Below are 21,295 nucleotides of genomic sequence, written 5' to 3' on the forward strand. Positions count from 1 at the left end.
ATAAACTGTAAGGTACAGTCAGTTGGGGGTGTTGGTAGTTATTAAAACAACTATTATCATGTCTTTAAAACAATTGGTGAAGGGGACAAAAAGGGAAATTAACAAGGCATCAGACATTATCACTTTTAAACTTTTTTTTTTATTATGCAGGTTTAAAATAAAAGAAGCCTTGTGACACAAACAGATGCTGCTGGCAAGAAAAAAAAAGGAGCAGCACCTAAAATGTAAAAAATAAAGAAAAAAAATCATTGTTGTGTTCATCATCAGTTTTATCAAACCAGAGGGAAAAAGAACAATAAAATAAGAATAAAAATACACCTCCATTGTAAGAAGCAAAAGTGATCTAATTTCTCTCATAAATAAGAAAACCTGTCAAATAGCTGATGGGCAACTAGCGGAAACAATATGTTGATAACCATTTAAAATTTTTATCATTACTGGCTTTACAAATAAAATAACTACAATTGGCAGGTTTTTTTTACACAACTTAAAATGTTATAGTTCTGTAACAACTAAAACTGAAATTATGCTACAGTAAAGAGATAAATACAGATGTCTTTGTCAGCAAAATGCATTTCTGTTAATCACACAAAAAGTTAAAAAGATGAGATCAACACAACCAAACACCAACTAGAAACTTATAAAAATCACTGTAATGTGGATGTGATGGCTCCATTCACATATTTCATTACTTCACTTCTGCATGTCGAGGAGAGAAAATTGACATTATGGTCAGACAAAATAAGAAAAAGGGGGTGGGGCGTTTTGAGGCAATATCTTTTTTTTCCCACCTGCAACATTATATCTCATTTTATCTCACGGCGTTTCTTTCTCTCCTTCTATCTCTTTCCTCTTTATCTCTCACCTGGCTCTTTCCATTTAATGATCTGCAGGACACATATTGTGTATTCAGTTTTAGATTGAACTTTATTGGAAAAAAACACACCAGTGAGCACAGATTTAATGCAAGAACGAGAGTGTGAAATACTCCTCTGAAATCCAGCTGCACAAGGCTGTTAAAATTCACGAGAAAGACTCAACACTCGAACACTGAAACACTCTTGCGCGCAAGTGTGTGTCCGTGCACATACACACTCAACTGCACACGTCATGAATGGGGTACATTCTAACGTCCAGACATACACACACACACACACACACACACACACGCACATAAAATGACTTACATGTAATATTAAAGAAGAAACAAATCTATCTCGACTTCCAATTCCCAATTTGATCCCATAAAAGTGATATTTACAATCACACTGTGACAGCTCAGTAGACCTCAACAGGTCTTTAATATTAAAAAAAGATTCTTTTTGTTTTGTTTCTCTTCCCAACCCAAGCTTTTTGTATTAATTTGCAGGCCCTTAAGCAAAGCTACCATAACATCTAAGCCTGCGATGAACCTACTAGAAGTTTATATTTTTCTACAGTACAGGGCCCAACGCTTATTGGCAAAAAAAGAGGAACAATTTTGCAAGCCAGAAATAAATAAAACAGCAACAACAACAACAAAAAGGAAAAACACAAAAGGAAATTAAAATGATTAAAGAAGAGGAAGAGTAATTTTTTCTTCTCATTCTAATTAAAGCTGGATGGGGTCCCTGAGGGGACTTTGATGGTGACACAGAAGAGGAGTGCTCTACAGCCCGGCCTGCATCGGAGAGAGCGCAGACAGACAACTCAGAGAGGAGGGTGGGAGGAGGAGGGAGGGAGGGGATGGGCTTTATAAGTGCTTGGCAAATTTTAAACAGCAAGAGGACTGCTAATACATTAAGTGGTACAGACAGCAGTCATCTAGTCAAAAAACTCTGGTCACAAATTCTTCTAGAAAAAGAGAAATAATAATTACATTGACAACAAAAGGTGGTGGTGTTTGGGAGGCAGAATGTTTGTTTGCGTGTGTGTGTTTGTATGTAATTATATGTAAGTGTGAGTGTGTGTAAGTGTGTGCATCAGAAGAGGGTTGAGGGGTTAGGGGTGGTGGGGGACGGGGTGGGGTGGGGTCGTGGGTGAGAGTAGACTCTTCGGTGTCGTATTTGTCGACAGGGCAAGATCTTCAATTTCAGGTGAGGTAGAGTGGCTTGTCCCTGCCAATCATGCTGCCACTGGAGAGAGAAAAAGCAAAAACAGAGACGCAGGTTAGATTACGCACAAAGATACAGCGGTAAAGAAAAGGAAGGAAGAACAGACATATTTTTCTCTGATTGTAAATGCTTTTCATTCCCTGACGGCCGCAATTTAAGCCGAAACACCCATTCTCTTAGCTTCTACCTTGCTCTAACCAAACCCCGTAAATAAACAAAACATTTCATAGTGCTTTAGCTCGACAAGCACTGTAGATTTAAAAAGATCTTACAGTGCTGCAGGACTGCACAGCCTGCCAAACTGTAACAGTGAAAACTTCTGTTGGGAACATCTGTTTTTTACTGCTGTCTGACAAACACATGACAAGCTCTATTATCTCACCATTACCTCTCCAGCTGTCTCCCTTGTCTCACTGGAACGGAGCTGACAATTTTCAACACTTATATTGTGAAAGAAGTGGGAGAGACGTCTGACATGACTATATATGCTTATATCTAAGGGAGTTCTGGTCTAGGACTTAGATAGGACTGGATCTATCTGACAAGTTCAACCTGAAAACCTTAAATTAACAAGGTATCAATGGAGTCCCATAGTCTTGGCATGTTTTTGAAACGTCCATTTGGTTTAACTCACTTCATTTGTCTCCCCTTCAAATGTCATTCAAGACTATATGATTTGATGTGTTGCAGCAATAAGGGTTGCAGTGGAAACGCTGGACTCGATTATTTATATGTTAATTGATAACCTAATGTTGAAGGAACACAAAAGGCGGAACTCGTGTAAGTGCAGCGCTCGGACCGTCTGTGGCGTGCATGTAACCAGTGTGCCCCCTATATTCGGCACACCACCGCTGTGCCATGAATAACCACTCAACTTACATATCACGCAATCATTATTATCAATGCGCAAGTAATGATTTTAACTCGCACACTGTGCAAACATGGTGACACTCAACGCTTGGCAGGTCTCTGTGTATCCTGTGTGTGAGGCCGTGCGAATGAGAGAGAGCGAGTGGCAGAACATGAAGATGAAAGTTAGTGGAGAAAAATATTAGCAGTAAATTTCACGTGCAGTGTAGGTCACTGTGTGTCCGTTTATAAAAGTCTGCAGTTTCTCCAACTGCTGGAAACATGAAGGCAGTTGGTGTTAGCTAAAATCTCCCCTGTACAGCACATTTTTTGGCTGTTATGTAACGTTAGATAAATTAGTAACGAAGTAACGTTAATTTTAATTAGCTCAGCTGTACGTCATTACTAACTTACATCTGGTACAAGCTTAGACTAAACTGGTGTATACATACTGTACATCCTGATAATTATATTTCAGTTTTCAGAGGAGTCTGACAATTTAAGAAATGAAGTTAGTGACATGGAGCTGAGGTTGATGGAAGTAAATCAGGGATGCAAAGTAGTCCTTTTAAGCTAATTATGAGATGTTTCTTAATGCGCAAATTAAATCCTTAGTAATTATCCAGAGATCCTGTATAGAAAAAAATTATGCATCAAGATGCATTGACAATCGTTTTATAATCGCGTCGCAGCCCTATGAATCATAATCAAATCGAGATTTCCATCCCTACTGGATTATGGGAAACAAATGATACTGTCTCCACTGACCTGCAGTGGTTGCCACACTCCCGATTGCAGTATTCACTGTCCCAGTCATGGCTCTGAGCCACTCCAGGGCCTGGACCAGGGCCAGGGGCCCCTGGAGACTGGGAACCACCAATGCTCTTCTGATACTCTGACTGAAGGTGGGAAAAACCCTGGAGAAAGAAAGAAAATTAAGCCAACATCTTAAAGTATAAACTAGTCCACAGCAGTGAATGTGTCTCAGTTTATTTCCATACCTGCTGCCCAGGAGGTGGGGAGTGAAGAGAGGCCTGCAGCCCCATCTGGTGAGAGATGATTGGCTGGGACTGGACCTGCTGCATGCGGATAGGCTGGTTGAGGAGCGAGCTCTGGTGCAGGGAGAGCTGCTGGTGGGGGTGAAGGGGTGGGCTGATCTGGAAGGAGGATGGGGGAGAGGCACTAATGCTGGGCAGCATCTGTGATTGGCTGAGCGTCTGCGACAGGGTGTGGCGAGGGGCGTGACCTGCGTAGCTCTGCAGGTCGCTGAGCGGGAAGGCCCCGGGCCCCAGGTAGGGCGACGACGGCTGGGGTGGAGGTGGCACACTGTAGAGGGGTGGGTTGGCTGGCATCATATGTGGAGAAGCCTGGCTTGTTTGGGCACTTTTTGTCTCCACAGGATCATTGTATGTCTAGAGGGGAGGCAGGAGAAGGGAAAACATGCCATCAGCGTTAAAGAATAATTTCAGTATATCACAACATACATTTGCAGTTTTGTACACAAACAGTTTTCATTGTGCAATGAGGGATTTTGGTTTTACCTCGGAATAAAGTGGTTCAGATATTCTGGCTAGATTGGTGGCTTGTTTACAGCCTGTCTGACTTTATTAATGTTACCATGTTCTAGGTTCTCAGCCATTTTCTTGATGAGTACAATGTTATCATAAGCACTAGAAATGAAAGCCAAAGCTACAAAAATAAGACTAAAGTGGTAATAAACTGGAATTATCCTTTAAGGATAAATCAAGTATTCAGTGAAATATTACCAGTGTGCACCTTGCTGAAGGGTTTATGTAATGGTTAGGACTTGAATATTTAACATATTGCAATTAGAGTTCTTACTGAAATGAATCAAAAAGCACGGCCAGTGTTATGACCTTGTTTCCAAATAGCTTATAATAAATAGTAAATAATACTTAATAAAAAAGTTATAGTATGTGCGTGTTTAGTATGCAAATATATTTGATATATACAGCTGATGGAGCTGATGGTCACTAAATTATGAAACTGTCCCATAAGTCTTTGCGCGTCCTCATTCCCCCGAGACAGCCCTCTCGTGGGATGTTATTTTAAAACAATGTCAATGAAGCAAAAGAAAAGGAGCAGCTGGTGTCGGCAAATTCAATTTCAAAGTCAATTATTTAAATAACTTTGTGAAATAAATTGAAAAGTGACAAGAAACTTTTATTTGATGTGAAAATGTGGTTGTAAACGGTGGTATAGTGACAGCTGGAAATGGAGCGTAATGTGAGAAAACAACAGAAAAGACAAAGGAGACACACTGCTATGCCTGCACCCACTAACACAGACTTTATATGCCCAACGTGCTATAAAACCTGTGGATCAAGAATTGGACTCTTTAGTCACCAAACAACACACCGGTAACGAGGAGGGATTTCATCATTGGACTCGATGGATCACCAGCAAGCGACAGTGTGCACTAATTCTATACTATTCATTACCTAAAGTATTTACAGTATAATCTGTTGTGGCTAATGCTACCCATGGTCCCAGCTGTGTTCCTCTTCTCTTTACTTATTTTTACCCTGTAGATGCTGTGAAACATGACAAACACACACACACACTTTATTCTGCAGGTTTTTCTTTCTACCTTTCTTTCTTGAGATGGTGTATGTATGAAATACATCCAGTGTTTCTCATTAACTGTCAGACTGGCAAAAGTGATGTGTGGTGGTCTGCTATTTAGTAATGGCTCACATCCATCCCTCTGAACCCTGAAATAATCAATGGAACGGGATGGAGGGATGGATAAAAGAGAGGGACAGACACAGGGTCAAGTGGAAAATGAAATACTGAAGAAATGGTGTGATGGGAGCGGGAAAGAGCGAGAGGATGGGTGTGATTTGTTGCAACTAACTTTATTTTAACAGGAAATTGCAGGATATTGCAGTAAAATGACTTCATATTTATCAGAGGAAATATATGAACAGCATATGTATTAAATGAGAGTTTATGAGGATTGAAACATTTATAAAATCATGAAATCTGTGAAATTTACAACACAGCGTGACTTTTTTAATGTAGACTTTTTAAAATCACACACTGCACTTGGAGTTTTTGGATTCAGACGAACACAAGAGAAGTGCCATGACACACAGTGGGAAGCAATCAAACTTTATTTTTTTCCACCTCTCCCAAACAAACTGGCATGCGTCACAAAACAAAAAGGCAACAGGTGCACGCTGAAGATGTGAATCCTTCAAATGATACTCCAATTACCTCCAATTCCACCCACCCCAATTTACTTTGAAAAGACTCCTTCATTGGTAATTAAAAAAGACAGTTATGGTGAATCATGAGATTCAGGCGCGCATTCAGATTGGCTGGTCCTGAATGAGTGTGGTGGTGGTAGTGATGGGAGGGGTTGCAGGTTTATTTTTGTCAGTCAGTTGTTTGACTGGCAATCTACCAACATATAGTATCAATCAAGCCTCTGTATAGGAGCTCTGACATGAATGTCTAATTGCACCAAAAGACAAGAAATGAGAATAGTCTTTTTAGTTGAAAGTATGCCACAGTGAAGAGGCTGATGAATTAACTATTCATGCCTTAATCAAGGTGCTTGTTTTCGGCCCATGAGCATGAGAGGAAGTGTGGCGCTGTGCGGAGGGGAGGAAAGAGGATGGGGAGAGGGAGGGGGAAGAGGAGGAGCTTGGTATATGCTAATGCAATTTAGAGTTGTGTTTCGAAAACAATGCAGAAAGACTGAAATGAAATGCAGCGCACCACCAGATTGAAACACCCCTGTACTGTTATAACTATCATATAAGCAGATGTAAAAAGAGTTGTGGGGATGGTGGTGGTGGTGGGGGGGACATATTATATCAGCTTTTAAAAACATGGAAATTTTACAATGTGGGTGTGGTTTTTATACAAACGCGATTAAAAAAGGGTATTAATGTTCTGGGCTCAACTGGAGTAACCTGCAGCAAAGAGAGAGCAGTAGGTGTGAGCAAACCTCAGCCAACACATTAGTGGCCCATCAGGGAGCACAGAGACACCAGGAGGACTGCAAATGATAGGTAATGTCCACTTCTACTCTTACATGTGCACACTGATAAGCACAAACACACACACACACACACACAGATGTGTACTATTACTTTTCATTTCTCCCCAGGTTGCAAATCGGGTGTGTTTGAGGCCTAATTTTCACTGTTCTCTTTTGCGCACACACACACACACACACACACACACACACACACACACACACACACACACACATATGCACAAACATCTTAACACCTCTGTGTAGCTAGTGGACCCTTTCCTTGGAATAAGAGCGAGAGGAATTCTGTCTAATTTATCATCCCTTATATCGCTGCTGACCCATGTATATCAAAGACGTGACCCCCGTGGTTACCTTGGAAACCAGACTGGCTCTGTAGGCGGCCAGGGCTTTCAGGTACTCCTTCTTAGCAGCCTCTGTTTTCCTCTTGTAGCTCTGTAGGAGCAAACACAACAACAACAACAATTGATTACAAGGTGATGCCAAAGGCTAAAATGACCCTGTGGTCAACACTGACTGATGTGGATGAGATTTTGGGAGTCATGGTGTGATTGTGTGACCCTGGCAGTGTGCTCTGCGATGAAAAACCTATCAAATGCATTCATTACACCGTTATCAAGTCAAGGGGATTTGACCATCTGCATGATGTTGCTGCATTTGAATCATTAATTTCTTCAAAATGTCCAAAATGAAATGTCAAGAAAGCTTGTGGAAATATTATGGAGCTAAATGAGGAGTGAAAAGCTGTTTGTCATTTTGTGTACTGCTTTTAAGCCTGCTCTTCCTCTATTAAGGCTGTTGCTCATCTCTTAATCAGAGCTGATGTCCCAGCAAATCATTCAGACGTAGAAGAAAAAAAAAAAGAATTCAAAACAGCATTAGCAAAGAGGCAATCTCAAGCATTCTGAATTAACCTCAAATGATGCGTTAAGACAGGGAATTTGAGTTAATGTCATCACATGTCACTCAAGGGCTTTTTATAGCTGCCACTGCCTTTTTGATGCAGGGGGAAAACAAGTCGCAAAAAGTCCACCCTTAAATCGATGAGGAAGACTCAGATCTCAGCTTTTCTCTCTGGAGCATTTTAATATGAAGGAAAGTGTGTGTTTGTATGTGTGTGTGTGTTAATGCAATGGGTAATTACTGATCCTCAGCGAGAGACTGTCTGTGGCACCATGGACAGGGTCATTTCTTTCAAAGAGGTGGGGTAGAATAACCATTAAGCATTCATGCGTTGTCGAATGCACATAGGCTGGCAGCTGCTAACACATACAGTCAATATACAAACAGAACAGCAAACAAACCTGGATGAAGACGGATACAATCTCTTGCTCAAACAGCTGATGTTTATCCTCTTACTCATCCCTATTTACAATATTATTATTATTTTCCTTCCATGATACACATTCAGATATTAGACTCTGTTGAACTAGGAACTCCAAAATACACGACAAAAACAACAGATTTCCATAATAAAAACAGATAATCCCATATAAGAATTACAGTTCTTGTTAAAAAACAAAAAAGTGACAACCTTACCCCTGACTCCTTAAATATTGATAGAGCCATGGCTGCCTCTTTAATGAACCCCAAACTACTCCCAGCAGCTTTAATTTCAAATTAATTTAACACAGCTAATGATTCGCGCAATGACGGATACTTTTAAATAAATTACCATGCCTAAGGATGTCTAATTATTCCAAAGTGAGTGGATTCATTAGCAATTGAAGCCGTCAGAGGCTGCAGGTCAGTATGAATTAAAAATAACAAAGCTGCAAGGGGAGAGCATATGCCTCCATCGTAATCCTGACACAGAGGTGTCCCGCCTGAATTAGCCCCTAATTGTACCTTAATGAAATGTTCTTGTTTGATAACCAGTTAATTACAGGAGACAATAACTCTGCACCCTGCTGACACTAAAGGGAGTGATTACCCTGACGACCGAAAGAAGAGAAGGAGGAGGAGGAAACAAATGGGAAGTAGAAAAGGTGGAGAGATGACAGGTGAAAAGCAGTCGAAGAGAGGACGACTAGTTACACATGAAAACCCCCAACAAATAAATGTATGTGAAAGGTAGACATAAAGGCAAAAAACTAGATGTTTTTGGACAGATGCTTAATATTTTACCTATACAAGGAGTTTAATATCAAAGCATGCCATTTAAACAAAGTGACAGTGTTCTTTTCCTTCTATCTCCGACCTTTAACCGACAACTCCAACACAGCAGTCTCAATTAAATAAAGCTAAGGTCTCTCCTCCCTCCTACCCAACACCGTTATCACTGTTCCTCCCCACTGCTGTAAAAACGGAAAATTGATCTTAATCTTAAATAACAAAAACAAGAAAAATGTTCTTTTGTGTTTCTGGGCCAGCTTTAACATGTAGTCACCTTGAGGAATAACGCAGCCCACATTACGCATTGATCTTGCACTATAAAACAAAGGCCTTTGGGAATTAAAAAAACGCTGTATGGCGTGCAGGCATTTGAAAACATCTTAATATAAAAGAAAATATGAACATAAACTTGAATAAAATAAAACACTTTGTTCTACCAAACTCAAGGGCGGCACTGGAGAATACACAACGACATGAGCAACGTGGGGGAAATGCACACTGAAGCTCAAAAAAAGAACACAAATCACAACAATGAAACTTCTGATCGTTTCTTCAGTTAAATACAGCAATAAAAACATGCTGCCTTCAATGCATTTGTGTGAATTCTGCTGCATGGTGTGTTTGAGAAGTACTAAGGGTAATTGGAAACAGGGGCCACGTTCTAGTTAAAACAAGGCTGTGTGTAGGGGAAGGGTTGTGTTTACATTCTGGTGCTCTTGCAAGGCTCCAGAGGGTCTGACTGTGACATTATAGAACACACCTCATCGGCCCTATAGAGATGACGTGACAGCCAATGTTGGGAAAAAAAGAAAAGGCACAACAGCATATACATCAACAGATCAAGAGCAGAGAGAGATAGAAATTGAAGCCGTATATTGAAAATGTTCAAGGTATACGAGCCTGGCTTGGACAGTTTACATTCTAAACGTATTTCACTTGAACATTACTGGTCCATGGATTGTTGTTGTAGATACAATATGCTACAATATGTTGTTATATTTAACCAAAGTCAGACATTTTCATTTCTTTAGAGTGTTAACGTGCAGTAGCTGAATTGGATACACTGTGTAAATACACGGTTAACAAGTTTATCCATTTGTTGTGCTGGAATAAGTGACAGTGCTATCACAGAGAATAATTAGAGCAATCACAGTGTTATTGCCCAGACAGGGTACTACATTTCATTCCATAATGACATCATTACCTCAAGTTAATTATGTGTCTTGCGAGGTGACAGGTTTGATTAAACACATGAATGCACAAACAAATCAAAAAATTAGCTGTGGAACAGCACAATAAATGGGTGGATTTTTAATGGCGGAATTGTCCTTTTGTTAGTTTCATTTGAAGGACAAATGCATTTGGGAGAAGAGAGAGACACACACAGAGTGAGAGAGAGAACATTGCATCCACCGGGCAAAATCTAAGGTGGAAAAGAAGCCCAGACACAAAGGGTTAAGAAGCACAAACAATAACATTTCAGGAGCAGATGTCCTTGAGGCAAAACCAAGGACAAGGCAATTGCTAATCTTGTATTCCCAGCATGATCAAATCACCAGGCAACAGATATAAATAAAAGGACAGGAAATGAGGAATTCACATTCAAGGGTGTCAGCGGTGAAATGAAGATTCATGGTGAAGAGCCCCGGTGAAGGCGGCAAAAATTAACTGCAAATAAAAGGGACAGACGGCCTCCAAAGTCCAGCGTATAAAGTGGGTTTGGTTGGAGGAAAACACACACATGCTAGATAGGGTCTAGTCGACAGTGGCTGGGGCTGAGGAGAATGGGCTGCACTTTGTCATGGAGACAGGTGCTTTTATTTGACACCCAATAGGCTGCGCCCTGACTGGATATTCTAAAAATATGAGTCTGTGCATGATCATCAGACTGTCTCGTTTTCTATTCATTTCACACCATCATTTGTTACTGCAAACACATAGAAACCCCTTTGACTTTGTCTGTTGGCCTGGAATGCTAAAATGAAATAGAAAATGTGCTGGACGGAAATGCTCAAAACTGCAGTAAATGTTAATGCAGTTCCATATGCACAGGTCAAACTGTAATAAAATAAAATTGACTCCTGAAAATATTCTAGGAAATATATCTACACGGCTGATGGTAGCAAACTTTTCATTTCTTTCAATATACAATTTCCACCGCACGGGGACAGGATAATAATAGATATCCTACCAGTTGAGTTTGTACTGGTGCATGTCTAATTCACAAATCATTAAAAAGAAAAAAAAGGTTTCAAGGCATTAGCTGCATGTTCACTGCCATGCAAGTTGACATTATAGAGAGTGCGACATGATGATCTCATTTTAAAACAAAAATGTTCTGGTGCTGCACCATTATTCCACTTTTTAAATACACACTTATGCAGTTTTAGCATACAAGAAACAACTGATGTTGGTAATACACTTCTGAAATTGATCCTTATCCAGGTTTTGTGTGTAGACCTCTGTGATATATTCAGTAATGTGTGATATACAATACAGCCAGAAGAATGCTCCTATGCTTGTATAAACAACCTAACTTGACTGCACTTTCAGTTAACATTTTCTAATTGGCCCTTGCCAGGTAGACTTGCTAACTAGTTATAAGGACATAATATTGTGACAAGCAATACCAGAGCTGCACGCTTTCTTGTTAAATCTTTGCAGCTGCATGAGACAGATACATAGGTACAAAGTCTCAGTTTGCCCACAGTGTGTTACAGCAGATACATTGAGGAAACTGTGAATGCTCTGCAGAGTTTACAGAGTAAGTATGGTGAACCTGATCTTTGCATGACCACAATCTAATCACTTAAACTGGGCTGTTAGAGTGGTTTTACAGTGATTTCATGCTAATTACTAACATTTAAATGTGCAACACATCATTTGAGTGGTGGCTAGTCAACTATTGGTCTACCCAGAGCCATGGAGTGTCATAACTAAGGTTGAAAGGTGGTAACCCACTGTAATCAGCACCTAAAAACAGCTATAATCAATATTTCTATATTAAAGAGGTGGTATTGTGCTCATTTTCAGGTTCAAAATCTTATTTAGGCGTTGTACCAGAACGGGTTTACATGGTTTAATTTTCAAAAAACACCATATTTTTCTCATACTGCACATTGCTGCAGCTCCTCTTTTCACCCTGTGTGTTGTACGCTCCGCTCTTGAGCTACAGAGTGATGCATCTGACTTGTACAAAATCTTTGTTGGGAGTTGCACATGTGCAGTTCCCAGGTAAGGACTACTAGCCAATCAGAAGCAGAGAAGGGCGGGTCGTAAGAAGCAAGGTAGTGTGATCCAAATCAAAGCCGCTTCACACTGTGACCGTAACCTAGCAGATGGTATAAGTTACTCACAAGTCCACAACATCATTGTTCCACATCTTACAATAAACCACTACAAAAATCACCATATTTCAACTCAATTTTACATAAAAATTGGCCAAACAATTTGAACGTTTGCTCAGTAGCTTTCACATCGGGTGTAACATTAGCATTATAGCTATAACTTTAGCTGTGTTAGCCAACGTTTACAACCGCACTTTAACAGTCTGTGAAGTTACATTGTCGTGTTTATTTTAAATATAATTCACAACCAATAAAGCATACTTACAGGTTGTGATTATGAATTTCCAGGCCCAAACAGAGTCTGAGTCTTTTAGGAATAAACGTTGAACTGTTGCCGGTGTTCTGACGATCTATGCTGCCTTGCCGAAAAATTCTACCATAGCGCAAATCGATATACTCGACTCTACTTGGCCCTGCTCCGTTTTCCATTGCAGACAGTACCCAGAGATAGTACGTAGCTTGTCGGCATAGCGACGCCACACACAACTGCCGCGATGTAATGTTCAATGCAACACACACACCAGCGATCCACACAGCTTTCTCATTTTCATATTCTCATCGTTTCAACATTACTCAGAATGTAAAGACAGATAAGCGGTATGAAAACCTTCCAGCTGTGTTTTCCTCTGCCGTTGTTGCTGTAGCGGTCTGTGTGACGGCGGGAGCAGCGGCCTCACACGCTCCTCCCGCGGGTTGGTATAGGCATCCCCCACCGCCACTTGCGGAGCTCCTGAACTCCGATAATATTCAAGCAGATTTTTGTTCCGCCATCACTAAAACTGTCAATATTTCGAAATCTACACAGTTGATTTCTCACCTCAAAACTTCTCAGAAGTGGATTTAGTGATGAAATTCCATACGAAAACTGTAAAATATAAAACTTTCTGTTACTGGCCTCTGTCTGGCGCAGGCAATGATGATGCAGTGAATAGTGAATATTCTCTCTGACTACGGTGGCCAGTAGGTTTCAGGCCACAACACGAATACAAAAGTCACAACACAAATACAAACGCCACAACACAATTACAAAAGCCACAACACGAACACAAAAGCCACAAAACAAATTCAAAAACCACAACGGAAATACAAACGGCACAACACGATTACAAAAGCCACAACGGAAGTGAACCACAACGAAAGTTGACAACGAAAGAGACGCTTAGTAACAGTGGATTATCCCGCTGTATATTATTTGACCAGAACAGAAGTATTACTTATTTATCAAACGGGTAAGAATTTCTTCTTCCACGTAGGCCTACATTTACTAATTTGGCAGACACTATTATGCGGAAAAGTCTCCTGAAAAAGATTGTTCTTTCTACAATTCGAACCCCGGACCTCCTGGATGGGTTACATTGCCGCTATACTACTGGATAGCTGTATTCTACGGAGAGTAACCCACTGTTACTAAGCGTCTCTTTCGTTGTCAACTTCCGTTGTGGCCTTCTGTATTTGTGTTGTGGCTTTTTGTATTTGTGTTGTGGCGTTTGTATTTCCGTTCTGGTTTTCGAATTTGTTTTGTGGCTTTTGTGTTCGTGTTGTGGCTTTTGTAATTATGTTGTGGCTTTTGTAATTGTGTTGTTCCGTTTGTATTCGTGTTGTGGGATTTGCGTTCAGTGATGTGGCTTTTGTATTAGGCCTGAAACCTACGGGCCACCATACTCTGACCAATCAGCAGTCTGTCGTGTTTTCATGTTACATTTTTGTATCCCTCAGCTGGCTTGGAACGGACGGAGGTAAGGTGATACGAAAAAAAGTACCTGGAAGCAGGTACAGGTACAATATTTCTACAATGGAAACCCAAACAAAGGCGAGTTGAGCCAAATGGCCTCTACTCAGACTAGCTTGGTTTGAGGGCGTGCCTGACCCTGCTAGCCTCTTGGCAAGCTTTATGCCGCGTTTTCAATGTGACGTCACAAGTAAAGGAAGTGAAAGGCTGGACTACAAACAAGAGGTTCAGAGCAGAGCTTACTGCGGGAGATGGGAACTCCCTTTGGGCTGGACTTTGGGCTTTTTCACTTTGCAAACCTGTTACATGCACAAAAAAGAGATATAACTCAATAAAGGAGAGGGGAAAAGCCTAAAAGCATAATACCACCTCTTTAACAATTGGATCACATAAGGGATGTGAATACTCACTATCGTTCTCTTGAGCTTTATTTACTGTTTTGGTTCACTCTCACGCTCTTGTAGCATTGTTTTTGGACGCAGCAGGCAGATGCAACTGAAAACCCCATTGTAGTCTACCTTTCCAGCACCACATATTAGAGAGATAAAGTTAACGACTAGATGTTGAACATAGAGGAGCATTTAGCAGCTTAAGAGCCAGATATTTCCATCAGGAGATGGTGAATACCAAAAACAGAGCTAAAAGGAGAGTCAATATTTGCCTTTCATTTACCAGGCAGCCAGGAACATGACTGCTTATGTTTCTCCGTATCTGCTGGATGTGTAAATAGGCAACTGTTTGCTAACAAGCTCCCTATATCTGCTTGTAAGATGATGGTAATGCCGGTGTTGTGTTTACAGCTTGTTTCCACTGCCCCCACATGGCTAGAAAATGCTAAGTAAGTTTTCCCAAATAGTAAGTGGCAATTACAGGTTAACATAAAATGCTAAAAAGTATTGCAACTGTATCACAAATAGCAAACTGATGCAGTAACAGTGACATAGTGACATAGCAATATTTTATTTATTAAGTTTGCTAGCCACCATAAGCTACTGGTCATACCAGATCATGTAAGGCTTCAGCAGCAACTTTAAACTTTTCATTTGTGAGAAGAAAAATGTGTTATTTCTTTTTTCAAATGTTACATAGTAATGCTTTAAGTACAAAGAACAATTACTGTAACAGTAAATTCTCCATACTCCGAGTGTACATGTACACAATATCAATCTACCTGTTTCTGCTCCTCTCCCAGACCATCCCACATGGAGGCTACTATCTTGGATACATCTCCAAAGGTGGCATTGGGATTCTGTCCTTTAATGGCTGCCTGGGTGTCTCTGAAGAATAAAGCGTAGGCTGACACAGGCTTTGTAGGCTCATTGGGATCCTTCTTCTTCTTCTTTTTTTGAGGTTTGGGCTTGGGCTTCATCATCTCCGAAGACGGCCGCTTCTCGCCCGTGATCTGGAAGACCATCAAAAACACGCAAAAAACAAAACAGCTTATTGACACTGCAGAAACAACGTCAGCAAATTCAACTGGAGGGAATAATTGCATCTCTGATGAATGCTTATAACACTGGGTTCAGGTGAAGCATGTAAACTTCATTAAATCCATAAGTGAAGCTCTCTGTTCAATACCCATGAAGTCAAGCATTTGAATATTGCAGCAATATTTCTCTGACAGTTACACTTTGAAACAGGCACTCGCTGACAGCATTTATTTCTGCCTTACTTTGTCAAAAATAACATCTGTTAGTTGAATTTATCAAACCTTTTCAAATCTTTATTTTTCAGTTGTTCAGCAAGTCATAAATTCTGACTTTTCGTGCTAGGGGTGAAAGGAATTTTAAATCGCCTGCTGTATCTGCTCTGGCTTTGATGTGGTCTCCGAATGAATCGGAGAGAGCAAATGGAATTACTTACTGATAGGAGAGGTGGTAATCATTTTTATTCACACATACAGCGAGAAGCACAGCAGAGATGTATAGGGAGGGAAATATATTTTCTTTAACTAAAGAATCCCCTTGTTATATTGTATCAATGCAAGCTAGTATTTGAATACACAGATGAATCTGAAACACTGTGGATGTGGCATATTCAATTATACACTCATTCACATTCCCCTGATAGAAATGAAGCAAATCCACAAAGACATTGGTTGGTGGGCAATTTATGAAAGCAGTTTTACAGATTTACATAAACCAAATGCATGTAAACAAGTGTCCTTCTCTTCTTATTGAGTGATTTAAATGAAGGAGTGGTAGATTTCAAATCAGACTGCGTATGACTCCAGTGAGAAAATTAGATAAGATTGCCGACACCTTGTATCTGTGTTGTTGATAATAAACACATTAAAATATCCCTCACATCTGTAAATAAAGGAGGTCCCTTCACTTTAGAAAGAAAATATACAATATTTCTCAAATTACTTCAGGGAAAAATATTCATGTTATGCCTCGTGTGTCTAAGAGTTTGCCAACAAACATGCCAGGGTGGTAATGGAGTGTCAGCTATTCGCAACTGTGTAATTGGAAAAGAAATTTGTCTGAGGGTGAAATTATCTTGCACAAAAGGACCAAGACAAGATTGTGTTGCTTTTAAGTGTGAACCAGATTTTGGAAATGTGCTGTATACATAGAAAAAGAAACAGGGGGACATTTTAAGAAATAACAAAAAATCATGTTAGTTTTTACACTTGCAACTTAATATTGTAAATAAGTTTTCAATTCAAATGTGTCACCACACTCCACCATTACATACACACATACAAAAAAAAAACATGGTTTCAGTTCCCCTCAACAGCAAAATTTGCCAGCCAACCTAATAAAAAGCACAAGCATGGCTACCCCTGAATTCCTGTTTAAACTCAACAGTAAGCATGCGAACCATCTCTGAGAAGCACTGCCAAGCCCTCGCCTCCTACTCCACCACTACAAGCCAGAGAAGCATTGCCACATCAGTACCTTCGAATGAGGATCAGTCTCCTCTTCCTGATTGGAGCTTGAGGGGGAGGGTGTGGCCGATTTACTTCCGGGAGGTGAGGGGGAACCATGAGGCAGTGCACTCCGGCTGACCTGAGGGTTTAGCTGGGACAGTGCACTCATGGGGTTGGGCAGTATCGGAGGTGAGCTGTTTATCAGGGGGTGGTTACGGGTTGGGTCATAATGAGTGCCGTCTGGGTGCTGGTGATGGTGTTGCTGTTGGTGGTGGTGCAAAGCCATCTCCTGCATCTGGGGTGAGAGAAGAACACCAGCTTTACTTTCTTCTCCTCTACTCAAAGTAATAAAGGTCTGCCAATTAGCCAAATATGCAAAGACTTAGAAGCGTGTTGGACAGAAAAAAAAAGCAAAAAATAACTTGAGAAATTGAGATGTGTTGTAATGAGGGTAATACGTCTGTTGGAAGAAACTAAACAGACAAAGAAACCCTCCTACTGGTCTCACTGTTAAACTGAAGCTGGTGGTTAGAAAGCTTCTCTTTTCTTTTTCAATTATCTTTTCTCGGGACAGTAAAAGGCACTTTTTGTGGCCAAGTTTATGTTACTTGTTTGGTGCCTGACTTCAGCACTGACATTCATACAGGGGCATGTTTTAAATAATGGGAGCAAATATCTCACTAAAAAACAACTCATTAAAGAAGACATCTACTTTGCTACCTAAAGGCTAATTCTCTTAACTAACCAGACTAGAAAAACATGAACATAGCATGTGTGACATATATTGTCTGCTACCATCTTTGTCAGTTACAGGGGCCAGAACATCAAGATATTCAATGATTTCCTAATTTCCATTTCCCTTTAAAGATATTTCGAAGACATAAAAGTTATTTTGAAATTGCTGTCAAAGTACACACTAGAAGAAGTGAAATCAGCTATGGAGTACTTAAAGCAGCTATAATTAATATTTCTATTCAAAGAGATAAACAATAGATCACATGATTACTTATATGTAAGAGGCGACGCTTGTAGTGATGAAGCCAGAGAGACTTGTCATCCAACTCTGCAGTTCCCCTCAGCTCTACAGAGCAGTTCAGCTTTTAGATCATTATATTTGTTTTTTCAGCCTACAGCTGTTTTGGATCATTCCCACTGCTTTCAGAATGTTGTTTTAAGGTCACAAGGCAGCCGTTTTTGGCAAAAATGCTCTAAAAATCACCTGCACACTACCTGCTCAGCACCAAATGGCAGACAGACACAATTAGCGACTAGCTGGTGAACATAATGGGCAATTAAGATGAGACTGAATATGGGACTTAAATTCATCAGATGGCCAGAGACATAACTTCAAAGTAATGCTTGTATTCAGGTGTCTATACCTAGATGCGAAAGATGTGGGGGGAAAATGTTTGCTGACAAGCTCACCATAAACCAGATAATATGTCAGTCTTGTGTTCTGCTGCTCAACTTATTGTAGGTCTGAAAAATGACAGTATTTTAATTTAAAAAAGTAGCAGTGTTGTTTTCTTTTCATAACACACAGGCACATTATCACTTAACTCAAAATTACATAATTTGTCAAGGGGGCTTTCTGTTAGAGTTATATCCATAATTTTTATTGACTTCTATAGGCGATCACTATGAAGTGCAACAAGTGCAGGCCCTCCAGTGTCCTTGAGACACAGTGGCCTGGTTGGTGGTTGTGGCAAGACTTCAGTTCCTGCTTCAGAAAATTACGTTTTTAGATTTCAGAAATCTTAGCACCTTGCAAAGCAATCGTCGTGTCAATACTATTGAACAGACCTATCAACCCCCCATTTTTCTGCCACGTTAAATAACTTTTTTTCAAATAGAAATGGAAACAAGACCGCATTTCGCAGCAGCTGGAGAATGACCCTCACATGGAGAACACCCTTCAGAGTGATTACAGAATCAGACTCTCACAAAGTTCTGCTCTTAGCAGTCTTAAAGCATCTTCAATAATAACTACATCAAAAGCTTTTCCCCAAGATTCATCAGGACAGAACATGAGCACGGAGCAAAGGAAGCTTTTAATGCAGGCATAAATGGGAATGTTTGGCAATTTACAGATCAGAAAGTGATGAACTAGCATTTGTTAGCTCGTTTAAACATTTATGAGTTAAATAATACATTACACATTAGTGAAGTGCTAAAAAGATCAAATTGAAAAGGCCCGAGCATATGAGGTCTTGATAAACACGAGTAGAGGTTCAGAGATGAAGGCTCGGCTCTCTAATCATAATTGGTCCCAGTAGATTGCTAGAATAAAAATGCACAACAAAGTAATGTTGTATGAGGCTCTGGCCTGCTTTGAAAACTCATAATATTCACGCGACATTAAATTCTGTGTTTGCCTCAGCAGCTGCTCACAAAAGGCAGCCATGAACAAAGACATTCCTTTTGCATTTCAAATAACTAAGCCCTAACCTCCCCCATCCAACTTCCAATCATAATTCAAAACACCATCACTACACTTATTAAAACATGAGGAAATAGCTTCAGCAAAATAAGTAGTAAGCCAGGGGAGAAAAAGAGGAAGAAAGGGGAAAGAGAAGGAAATAGAAATACATTAATTTTCCATTTTCCGTGGACTTGCTCTTTAAGGGTCCTCACAAACCAAGGAGCATTGAAAAACCAATTAATCAAACATGAATGGCCTATCATAGCTATAGCAGACACGTTTCCATAGCAACAGCCTCCAGGCAAAATTGTCACCCTTTAATCTGAGCCACACGATGTTTAATATAAACAAGAAGGAGACACGCAGAACAGAGGAGTTCACAAGGGTAAGGCACTATGGCATCGAGACAGAAAAACCTATAGGGTCACTTGCTTACTTGCACAAATATATCTAAGTTCCTATTTTAAGGGACCGAGTAGAGACACATATACAACTGTGACAATATGTTACACATGAATTTACTTTGTTCTTGTGGAGGAAAATCAAGAGACGATGGAGACTGTAGTGGGAACCAGTAAAGCATGTTTGAGTACAGATATGAGTCAAGTTAGATTAGGTTTCAACAAAAAAGTAAATGTTTTGAATAAAGCAGACATTTTGTCTATTATTCATATTCCATAGCATTAACTAAATTTTCATTAGACCAGAGTGTTCTGTCCTAACTAACGGAGCAGTTTGTCACCAGAAAATACACAAAGAAATTAACTGTTGTACTCCAGTGAAATTCTGATGAACCTGATAGTTGACATATCGGTGCAAGCACAAAGAAGCATAAGTATGAAAGTGTGAATTACTATACTTTGTTACAGATACTAAAAGCAGCTAAATACAGTAAAAGGTCTAATAGTCACTCATATGTCATTTTTTAAAACCTCTCCAAGCGCTTTCAGTTGGTGCTTTCACCTGTGTGAGACAGAAAGAGCAAGAAGTTATCACATAGCCCCATCAAGCCCGAGCTAAATAAAGCGAGCGACAGACGGCTGTACAAATATTATGAAAGAATCTGACAAAGGTTGCCGGTTGCCATAGGTACTGTATGCTAATTCCTAATGGTGTCCCCCGAATGGCTGGCCAAAAGAGGAGGGAGTGCACAGTGAATAACAGGATTTGGTTGGTCATTGCTCTCTGCCTTTAGCATGTAACACATACTGACTTTTCATGGACTCCTGATATATTTGACAGGCCTATAATACTGACTTTATTTCTGGCCATATGACTTCGTCAGTGACGCAACATGAAAATGATGTTATTTTTCTGAGTGGGCCAGACCGGTTAGATGGTTATAGGTTGAGAAAGCTAGATCTTATTCTAAGTCTGAACACTTTGCTCATCATCGTTCTGGGTTTTTCTGCCGCATTTGGTGGTACAACTATAAACCAATAACTACCAACTTGAGCGATGCAGTGGCCTAAATTTATATAATTAGATTATTTATAAAGTTGCATTCTGAGTTCTCGTGGGTATTGTCATATCTGTGCTTAACCTCCAGCAATATAGTTGTTTGCTGTAAAGCCCCAGGAGATCAGTGTCCCACGTAAACAGGAAAGAGGAAAAAGGGAGGGGAAGTAAAGAGTACACTGGAACAGAGAGAGAGACACACAAAGACATAACAGAGGGGAAAAGTAGGGAAACAGACAGAGAAAAAAGATACAAAAACCCCACATGACCCAAGTACTAAAATCCATCTCCAAAGTTATCAAGGGGACAGTTAGATATTGCCTTTTGGTGATGAGCAGCCAGGCAGACCTAAACTGTGATGTAAAGCCAGGAAACTC

General features: G+C 40.1%; 1 protein-coding gene across 5 annotated transcripts in view; it reads right to left on the reverse strand.

Annotated features, from left to right (window-relative positions):
- Positions 1-908: 908 nt before the first annotated feature.
- The window catches only part of tox2 (TOX high mobility group box family member 2), a 118,366-nt gene continuing 97,979 nt past the window's right edge, over positions 909-21,295 (reverse strand). For 2 of the 5 annotated variants that reach the window (XM_046076482.1, XM_046076480.1), the window contains exons 5-10: positions 17,067-17,333; positions 15,335-15,577; positions 7,327-7,407; positions 3,944-4,354; positions 3,711-3,859; positions 909-2,114 (exon numbers count right to left, since the gene is read on the reverse strand). In XM_046076482.1, coding sequence (XP_045932438.1) covers positions 2,072-2,114; positions 3,711-3,859; positions 3,944-4,354; positions 7,327-7,407; positions 15,335-15,577; positions 17,067-17,333 — 1,194 coding nt within the window. In that variant the 3' untranslated portion in view covers positions 909-2,071. The remainder of the gene's footprint in view (positions 2,115-3,710; positions 3,860-3,943; positions 4,355-7,326; positions 7,408-15,334; positions 15,578-17,066; positions 17,334-21,295) is intronic. The other 3 variants (XM_046076481.1, XM_046076485.1, XM_046076483.1) reach the window with 3 other exon arrangements.

Source organism: Micropterus dolomieu, linkage group LG18 (assembly GCF_021292245.1).
Source record: "Micropterus dolomieu isolate WLL.071019.BEF.003 ecotype Adirondacks linkage group LG18, ASM2129224v1, whole genome shotgun sequence".
Lineage (NCBI taxonomy): Eukaryota > Metazoa > Chordata > Actinopteri > Centrarchiformes > Centrarchidae > Micropterus > Micropterus dolomieu.